Here is an 8,578-nt window from a genome sequence, read left to right as displayed (position 1 = left end):
GTCTCCATGATACCAGTTGGTCACAACAGTTAACACAAACGAATTTATCATCAGAACAAATAATCCTCCTGCATACTTCAATCCTCTTCAGGTGGATTCTACTGCAGAAAGTGCTGAGCCTGTCCACAAAGTAAACTGGAAGTCAGAACTATTTTAAGACAGAAAATAACTTGATGCAAGATAAGCAGTCACCATGTTAAAATGCTGTGAATTTCAAATGCTCCTTTCAGGTTGGCATTGCTTCTCTTCTTGGCAGTTTCCTGGCTCCTGCTCTAGCTAACAGGGTGTTGTGAATGAGTGGTTTCGGTCACTTAAATTAAAAAAAGCAGATTTCAACAACAGTTTGTGGAAGTACAAGTTAATAGAATTCAATGGCAAGGGTTAGTCTAGTGCTTCCTGCATAGATGAAACCTGCAAAGGAAAATCAAATTAAAATCACTTCAGAATGGCATGCACAGAGTCCAGGGGTGCAGAGAGTGAGGGTGCAAAGGGTTTAAGAGCATTTAAACACTGACTCATTTACAAGGTGATTCAATAGTGTTTACTACAGTTGCAACAAAGACCAAAATATAGATTCTAGATAGCAACATTCATACCCTAATCACTCCTCAGGCACACACACAGGCCCAGAGCTGTTTACACCTCTATCTGTGTGTGCAAAAGGACCTGTTAAAAATTCCCCTCGAGTTCACTGAAAGGGGTCAAATGCCTTTGCATTTCTCACTGGGTGAGGGTTGAGGCTCCGGGAGTGGGGGATACCAGCCCAGTCTTCAGGAAATCAAATTTGGAGAGCTGCAAACCCGAGGCTCTGCAAGCTCCAGCACACGTCCCACTCCACAGGAGAAGCCTGAGGAGCCCACTGCAGTGCAGGGCAGCTGAAAGGCCCCACTTGGCTCTGCTGCTTATGGAGTCAGGGGATGATTGTCCCTAATTCCCAGGAGATTTCCACCCTGGCCTGTCCCGAGCTGGTAACAATGGTCCTGTTCCACTCAGGCTGTGATACAGGTAGATAATGTTCCAAGGCTGTCAGAGTGAGTGATTATCCCTTGTTCCCTGCCTGGGTCAGGGAACCAATATTCCTGGCATGAGCAGAGTCACTCCCACGTTCCCCTCTCAGAGTTCCCAGTCATGAAAACCAGGCTGGGGCAAAGCCTGAATGTAAAGCCTGACACAAGAGCACTGATGGCTCCTGTGGGCTTCCCAGATGGGCTTCCCAGGAACCATCTCCCCTTTAATCTGACCTCCAGGAGCAATAATTCCCCAAAACACGGCTACTGCAGCCAATGCTTTATGGAGTGAAACATTGCTGGCAATCCACAAAGCTAAATCCTCACCTCTTTCAATCTATCCCAAAAATTGGAACATCAAGAAAAGCTCCAAGGAGCTCCACAATGAAAGTTCACACCCCTCTGCCACTGGGGTTATGCCTGAGCAGGAGAAACATCATACACGTGGCATTGCTGGAGGAGGCAATAAAACCTATTTATTTTTTACTCCTACCAACAGATTCCCACCTCATAATCATCAGACTCAAACAGATCAAAATTTCCAAAAGTACAATCCCCATATTTATCAAGTAGTTACAGCAGGAAATAATTATCAGGGACATGCAGCAGGGAAACAAACGACAAAATAATTTTATTGCAGCATTCAGCCCTTCCACACCTAACTCTGAGAACAAATAAAAGGTGGGAGGCTCACATCACTTATTCTGCCTTCAGCAGCATCAGCTCTGCAGTCAGGATGCATCTCCCTGTAAGTATGCATGCTTTTCTTCCTTATGAGCTGAAACTTTGAGTCCTTTGTCTCTCAGAAGGGCTTCTGCCTCTCTGCAGCACTCAGGCTTTCTCTGGGGACATTGTGCTCCTCCAGAAGGAGCAGCTCAGCCCCTGTTCCCCAGAGGAGCTGAGGGTTTCTTCATGGCTTGGCTGTACACTGTTCAGAAAACAGGCAGCCTCATCCATGCCCATGATTGTCAGTGCTTTTGCACCACGGGAGCGCTGCACTAGTGCATCAAGCCCTTGCCTGTAAGGCCAGAGCAGAAGACATGGAAAAGCTTTCTCCTCACTCTTGTAAAACACCTGTGTGTGCCTGCAGAGCTCTGAGCAACAGCTTGAGGCTCAGCTCTTGAAGGAGCAAGTGTTGGATGTGTCTGCTTTGAGAACCCTGGGTGCTCAAAGCAAGGGTGCCTCCCTTTGGGGGAACTGCTGCAACCCCAGGCTGAAAGCAAAACAAGGATCCAAGGAGGACCCTTGAACATCAGATTAGGAAAAGGGAAGGAGGACTCTGATGACCAATTTGTCAGCCAGAGCTGCAGTTACACTTTTGTATTTGATTTTCATTTCAGATTTGGACTGCAGTCCTTCTTGGACTCGTCCTGACTCCAGCCCTTGCTGATCACGTGAGTACAAATGAACAATTCCACAATGCTGCTCTGTGTTCCCTGCTTCAGAGATCTCCTTGAACCTCTCATTTTGCTAAAGCCTTGGGGAGATAATCACTTGAAAGCCTAAGTGTTCTTTCATTTGTTTTTCTAGCATCAACAGACTGAAGTAAGCAAGAAAATCTCCATTAGTGGAGGCTACCAAATCATGACCATCAACAGGAAATGGCTGGTGGCAAGTATTGAGCAAAAGACCAACCACGGGTACTGGAAAACCATCTGGAACTATGACACAGTGAGTGCAGGGAGGGGCTTGTTCAGAGACTGGCTCAAACATTCAGTAAAAACTGGTTTTTTACTCTTTTTTAATAGGTATGGAATTCCAGTTTTAATGATTAAGTTCCAAGTGGTCAATACCTTTATTTTACAGGGCTTTATGGCAACCAAAGTGCTGCCAGAGAGAGCTTGCTACATTTCCATCATGAACAGAACAGAGATGCCCAGCCTTGATGCACTTCCCCAGCTGGCTGCAGACGTCAGGGTAAGATTGAAAAGGAACAGTTACTTGGAAAGTTGTAGTTAATGCAAAGTGAGACCTCGCTGTTTTCAAAAGCAACAGGTTCTTTAAAGACCGGGTTTGTCACACCAATAATTGGATATCTTTATCAATTTCAGTGATATTTTACAACAATGTAACTTTCAGCTGTTGAAAATTGGAATACCCTTGTTCAGATGCTTCCAGTGGAGGGTTTACATGTTTGGCCAATGTTGTAGCTCAGTTAGATCATTCTCAAAATGTTTATAACAACTAAAACTGGGAGTATGCCTGGAGCTAAACAGAGCAGGGCACTGATCTTGCTGAATGCTGGTGTTTGATGTTTAGAACCAGAATCATCCCAGACCCCCTGTGAAGGAGATCACGTTCACCCTCATCAGGAGAGCCATTCGTGACCTCGAATCCTATGGACCAGACATCTTCTCCATGTGCAGAGGGCTCTCCACTTACGTGGCCTATGAAGTTCACGGTGAGTGCAAGCAGAGGAATTCTGTCTCTGAGTGACCTGGCATTCGTTCCCTTGGGGAATGACCAATGCACAATTGCTGCTCTGCCTCCTCAAAACCCAGAGAATCCAGGGGCTGCAGCACTTGCACAAAGGGTTCCACATCTCTGCAGATCAGGGCTGGAACAGGGTGAGGTCACAGTCCCCATAAATGACCCAAACCAAACCCTTACACCTTAACGGGGCTTAATGTTGGGCTCAGAGTGTTTTGGCCCACAGTGAGCTCCCCTGTAATGCCCGGTCAATAAAAAGGGTGCTTCTAAGCACCTCTGTCCTTCAGCTCAGAGCTGACTGATGACTTGACCCAGAGCACTTAACAGCATCTTAGTCTGTCTCGTGGTAATTGTTTTTTCTTTCCTTGTTTTTGAAGGACCCCAATTCAATCTCGGATCGTGCCTCAAGCTCGATGTCCTTCAATACCTGGCCCTCACCTACTGCCACAATGATAACTTTGTGTAAATCCTGCCTTTCCTGAGCCTCGAGGGGCTGCTCCAGCAGCAGCCTTGTAGCTGCTGCCCAAATCCTGCTGGAGTTACTCCCTGGCACCTCTCCTTCCACGAGGTTCCTTCCTGAGGATTGAGCAGTGGAACAGATCAGTGGGTGAGCAGAGCTGTCAATAAATTCCCTCATCATGGAATAACTCGTGCCTGTTTGTCGTTACTCGGCCTTTTTTATCTAAGAACACCTCAATGAAAATATTTTGCCCCATTTTTGCCCTTTCACTGCTCTTTTCATCCCAGCTCAGCCAGAGAGCTGGGCAAGCCCCAGGGTGTGTGTGGTACAAGGCATTCACGGGCAGGACCTTCCTTCCCTGCTTGGGGGAAGATGCTTCTCAATAAGAATCTTGTTTCAGGGGGCACAAAAGGCAGAAAGAAAGAAGTGAAAAACAATGAATTTGGCTTTTTTACGGGAAGGGGAGTCTCCTTTGTGGGATTAACAGAGTTATTCTGTCCCTGACATAAAGCAAGGCTGGGATTCTTGTTGCTCAAATCTTTGAAAAATTACAGCAGTCCAGAGCAGAAAAAAAATCCTCTTGGCCACTGAGTGTCAGCCTCGAGTTGCACAGCTGAGATGGAAAAGGCACTCGATCCCATCCCGAGGAGCCTGCTATCCCACAGCACCAGGAGAGTGCAGTGCTGCCAGCTGCAGCTCAGCCGTGCTGAGTTACAGCCCTGGAGACACAGCCAGGGACTCTGGGGTGTCTGCAGCAGGCAGCAATTCCTGTGCAGAGATAATTTCATTGTGAGAATGACACTGGGAGTGTGGGGAGCTTCCACACGCTGCTGTAACAGCTTCCTGAGGTCCCCTGAAAAGCAGGGAATGTGATTTTTAGGTGTTGACAAAAGCCATTTACCCATCATCCAGGCCAGACCCCGGGGAGCCAAAGGGAACCACCCCCAGAGTCACCCAAGGGTGCTCCCAAACCCAAAGGCCCCAGCTGGAGCTGAACTTTGAATTAAAACACCTCTCACACACAGCCTAGAACACGCTCAGCCTTCCTGAGGTCTCTCACACACAACCTGCAATCCTCATAGTGTTTTTGTTTCTGGCATTTTTAGCGGGGAGGGGGGAAAGGGCAGACAAATTCCAGCACCCCTCCCGCGTCCCACGTGAGGGTTGGTGCTGCTTTTACCAGATCATGAACAAAAATACACACTCTTAAGGCAGGCGTATGAAGAGGTTTAGTCCTGAAGGAATTCAGAATTCGGGGTAAATCTCAGGGTTCCCCTTGGCCAGCAGCTCCCTCCATCTCAGAGCACTCACAGCCCCATCTGATGCTTCATTCCTTGGCTTTTCCCCAAGCTCTGCTGGGCCTTGTGTCACTCTGACCCCACAGCTACACTGAGAACCTGATCTCCTCCTCCAGCTTTGCTTAGGGATGTCTTAAAGACAAATGCAATGCTTTAAGCAGTGCGGGGCAGCTGGAAAGCCTGACATAGGGGCATGGCATCCCCTGAAACCCCCACTGAAGCTGCTCCACTCACCACGTGCTGGCACTCAGGACACCGGGGTTACTGGTGTGGCCTGAGGGGCTGGGAGGGAAATTTGGGAGCCCCTGTACCAGAAAGAGCTGAGCTGGAGGGGCCAGGGGCTCCCTCCCTGGGGATGGGGCTCCTCGTGGGCTCCTGGCTGCTGTTGGAGCCTGGGGTGCTGTCTGTGCAAGGAGGCAGGAGAGGTGGGTGTAGATGGAGTCACATTCTCCGCTGAGTTTCCTCGGGACAGGGAGAGTTCAGGCTTTCGTTTGGTGAGGGTGGCGGTTTGGGGCAGGCTCTGATGGGCACAGGCACTGCCGAGCACTCCTGAGGAGTGAGAAGATGCAAGGCAGGAAGCCTGGCGTGGCTCTTCACCCCTGCGGAGCTGCCCCGAGATTTTAAAGGTCTTTAAACAAAGGTGTCTCTGCACATCTCTTCTGTCTCTGTGACAGGATGGGGGGAGCAGCCTCGAGGGCAGGGTTAGGTGGGATTTTGGGAAGGAGTTCCTCCCTGTGAGGGTGGGATGGAATTCCCAGAGCAGCTGCGGCTCCCCTGGACCCCTGGCAGTGCCCAAGGCCAGGCTGGACAGGGTTTGGGGCAGCCTGGGACAGCGGGAGGTGTCCCTGCCAGGGCAGGGGTGGGATAGGCTGGGCTTTAGGTCCGTCCTAGCGCAGCCCAGGCTGGGATTCCGTGCTGGGAGCGCTCAGCTCTGTGCCGGTACAGCTGTGAACGTGCTGTGGCCACGAGATGGCATTCCCTGAGCTCCTCTTGCTCAGGAAAAGCAGAGCTTGCCATTTTTAATAATAACAATAATAATTAAAGGGGGGGGAAGCCACAAACCCTCCCTGTGTTTTCTGAAGCCCGTGACAAAGCGAGATTTGTGAGGAGGCTGCTGCTGCCCTTGGCAAGCCATGGCGCTGCTTTCCCAGAGCTGCGAGGGAGACTGAGGGTCAAGTCCCTTTAAAAAAAAAAAAAAAAAAAAAAAAAAAAGCGAAATACAGTATTGTGCATCTTGAAATCCGAAACCAAGAAACAGAAGTGCGAGGGAAACAAGGGGGAAAGCCTTGCAATTCCTGTGGACAACTGTTGCAAGTGGAGTTTTAAGGAATACAGCGTACATCTATGCCTTCTGAAGGTCATTGAATGGCTTTGGTGGAGAAACCTGTGAAATAAAGGAGCCTCGGAAGAAGAGCTCTCTTTTCCTCCTCCTCTCTGGATATAATGGCCATCGCAAAGCAAAGCATCTTGAGATTTGGCTTCCAGTGTGCCTTCCTGGCAGTTTTTACCCTCACCTGTGATGGGCACGGCGGGAGGAGAGAGAACGGCGGTCCTGCCTGCTACGGAGGGTTTGATCTCTATTTCATCCTGGACAAGTGAGTCGCTCCCGCTTTGTTCTTTCTCGCTGAGCTCTTTGCTCGGCACGGGCTGGTGCCGAGCAGGTTTCCTTTGGGTTTGGGTTTGGTAGAAGTCCCTGTGTCCCCAGGGGACCTCGGCAGCTCCTGCTCTGTTATCGTGGTGACTTCTTTGGTGGGTCCGGTGCCTAAATCCCTTTGTGCTCCGCGACCGCATCGTTACAGATTCTCCCGGGGCGGGAGCTTTGTGTGCGCTGAACTCGAGCGTGCTCTCGAGTTTCCTAAAGCAGTGCCCGGGAGCAGGGCAGCACCCGGCTCCCCTCTGCTTTCCCCGAGAGCTGGGGAGGCCGGGGCTCCCCCGAGAGCAGGGGGTGCAGAATTGTTCCTGCAGGGCTGGGATGTGCAGGGGGTGCAGAATTGTTCCTGCAGGCACCAATTCCAGGGCTGGGAACATGCAGGGAGTGCAGAATTGCTCCTGCAGGCACCAATTCCAGGGCTGGGATGTGCAGGGAGCTCTGCTTGTGCCCCCGAGCTGGGTCCCTGCCCCTGTGCCCCCTCACTGTGCCCACAGCAGCTGCTCCGGGTACAAACCAGCCCGGAGAGGGGCTACTCCCTTTGGAGGGGGCTGAATTCAGCTGCTGGGATGGAGAGCGGCTCGAGTGCCTCATTTAAAGGGCTTTATTTCCCCTAGCTGAGTCACACTTTCTTTGTTTCTCCTGCTAATCAAATGCATATTTCGGCTGTTTAGCTGTTTGTGCTGGGGATAACTTCCTGCCTCACTTTTTCATCACGAATTGTGGCAGTGTCACCTCCTTGGCACTGCAGGAGCGCTGCTTTTTGCAGATGTGGATGGAGCAATGTGGAATCATTTTGTGCTGAGCTTTGGAAAGCTTCATGCTAGAGCAGTACAGCAATTAAAAAAAAAAAAAAAAAGAAAGGAAAAAGCTTTAAAAAATACTAGCTGAAATGGTTGTCCTGGTTTTCTTGATCAAGAGCAGTTCTTTTGAACCAAAAGCTTGGAAGGAGTGGAGGTGATGCCTGCCAGAGCCATGGCACTGACATTAATAACCATAAATTTCAGAGACAGGAAAGTATTTGCAAGTTGCCAGAAGCTCTCACAGACGAAGTTTCTGACTGATCCTCTGGAGTTTTGCAGTAGCTCCCACATTCCATCAGAATAAATGACTTGGAATTACATAACCCTTTCTTACAAAACACTGGGTAAAACCTAACGCTGAGACCCCGGCTGCCTCAGTGTGCCAGTGCTCCTGAAGCTCCAGGGGGGAGACTTATTTATTTTATTCAGTGGAAAGAGCCACCCGGCTTATTCATTTTCAGTCATTAATTGGAATAACTGCAAGGTGTGCATTTTGTTGGCATGGCAGGAGCTTGCAAGGACGTGGAGGGAGGATTTTTCTCTGTTAGCATGAGGGCTGAGGGATGCCAGCAAGGCAGGGTGGAGAAATTTGTGCATTTTTGTGTCTTTTTGCCTGAAGGAACGTAATTAACTCCCGATTCTGCCAAGGGCAGGCCACTGCAGAGAGCTGAGCTCATGTGTGAAATCCCTGCCAGTCAGGACCTGCGGATGTGTTTTTTACCCAGAGATGCCTCTGGGATGAGCATTCCTGGTGAAAGGAATGGGCAGGAGCTCCCTTCCAGCAGCACCGAGTGTGTGCCTGCAGCACTCTGCACTTTATCTGCTGATTGATGGAAATTAAGTCATGGCTACTTGTTTATTAGTTGTTTTTTTGCATCCCCCCTGCCAGCCAGGAGGAGAGGAATGTTCTTGGACTGAGGCTGGGCTTAGAG

The 8,578-nt window shown here is 49.8% G+C and overlaps 2 protein-coding genes across 2 annotated transcripts in view; both read left to right on the top strand.

The window, feature by feature from the left end:
- The first annotated feature begins 1,743 nt into the window (after positions 1 to 1,743).
- Positions 1,744 to 3,960, top strand: LOC119710767 (gastrokine-1-like). Its single transcript, XM_038160166.1, has 6 exons — positions 1,744 to 1,755; positions 2,348 to 2,401; positions 2,538 to 2,678; positions 2,814 to 2,924; positions 3,267 to 3,408; positions 3,815 to 3,960. Exons 1-6 carry the CDS (start codon positions 1,744 to 1,746, stop codon positions 3,901 to 3,903), a joined length of 549 nt encoding a protein of 182 aa, XP_038016094.1. The 3' UTR covers positions 3,904 to 3,960.
- Positions 3,961 to 6,158: 2,198 nt separating this feature from the next.
- ANTXR1 (ANTXR cell adhesion molecule 1) overlaps positions 6,159 to 8,578 on the top strand; it is a 51,128-nt gene continuing 48,708 nt past the window's right edge. Inside the window, exon 1 of the mRNA XM_038160270.1 lies at positions 6,159 to 6,790. Coding sequence (XP_038016198.1) covers positions 6,639 to 6,790 — 152 coding nt within the window. The 5' untranslated portion in view covers positions 6,159 to 6,638. The remainder of the gene's footprint in view (positions 6,791 to 8,578) is intronic.

The sequence above is a fragment of the Motacilla alba genome, chromosome 22 (assembly GCF_015832195.1).
Source record: "Motacilla alba alba isolate MOTALB_02 chromosome 22, Motacilla_alba_V1.0_pri, whole genome shotgun sequence".
In the NCBI taxonomy this organism is placed as follows: Eukaryota; Metazoa; Chordata; class Aves; order Passeriformes; family Motacillidae; genus Motacilla; species Motacilla alba.
This window is presented reverse-complemented; position numbering and strand designations above follow the sequence as displayed.

Excerpts from the sequence above, each read along its gene's own strand:
- LOC119710767 (XM_038160166.1), top strand. Across the intron at positions 2,679-2,813 it reads CCATCTGGAACTATGACACA|GGCTTTATGGCAACCAAAGT; the intron begins GTGAGTGCAGGG and ends TTTATTTTACAG. Across the intron at positions 3,409-3,814 it reads CGTGGCCTATGAAGTTCACG|GACCCCAATTCAATCTCGGA; the intron begins GTGAGTGCAAGC and ends TTGTTTTTGAAG.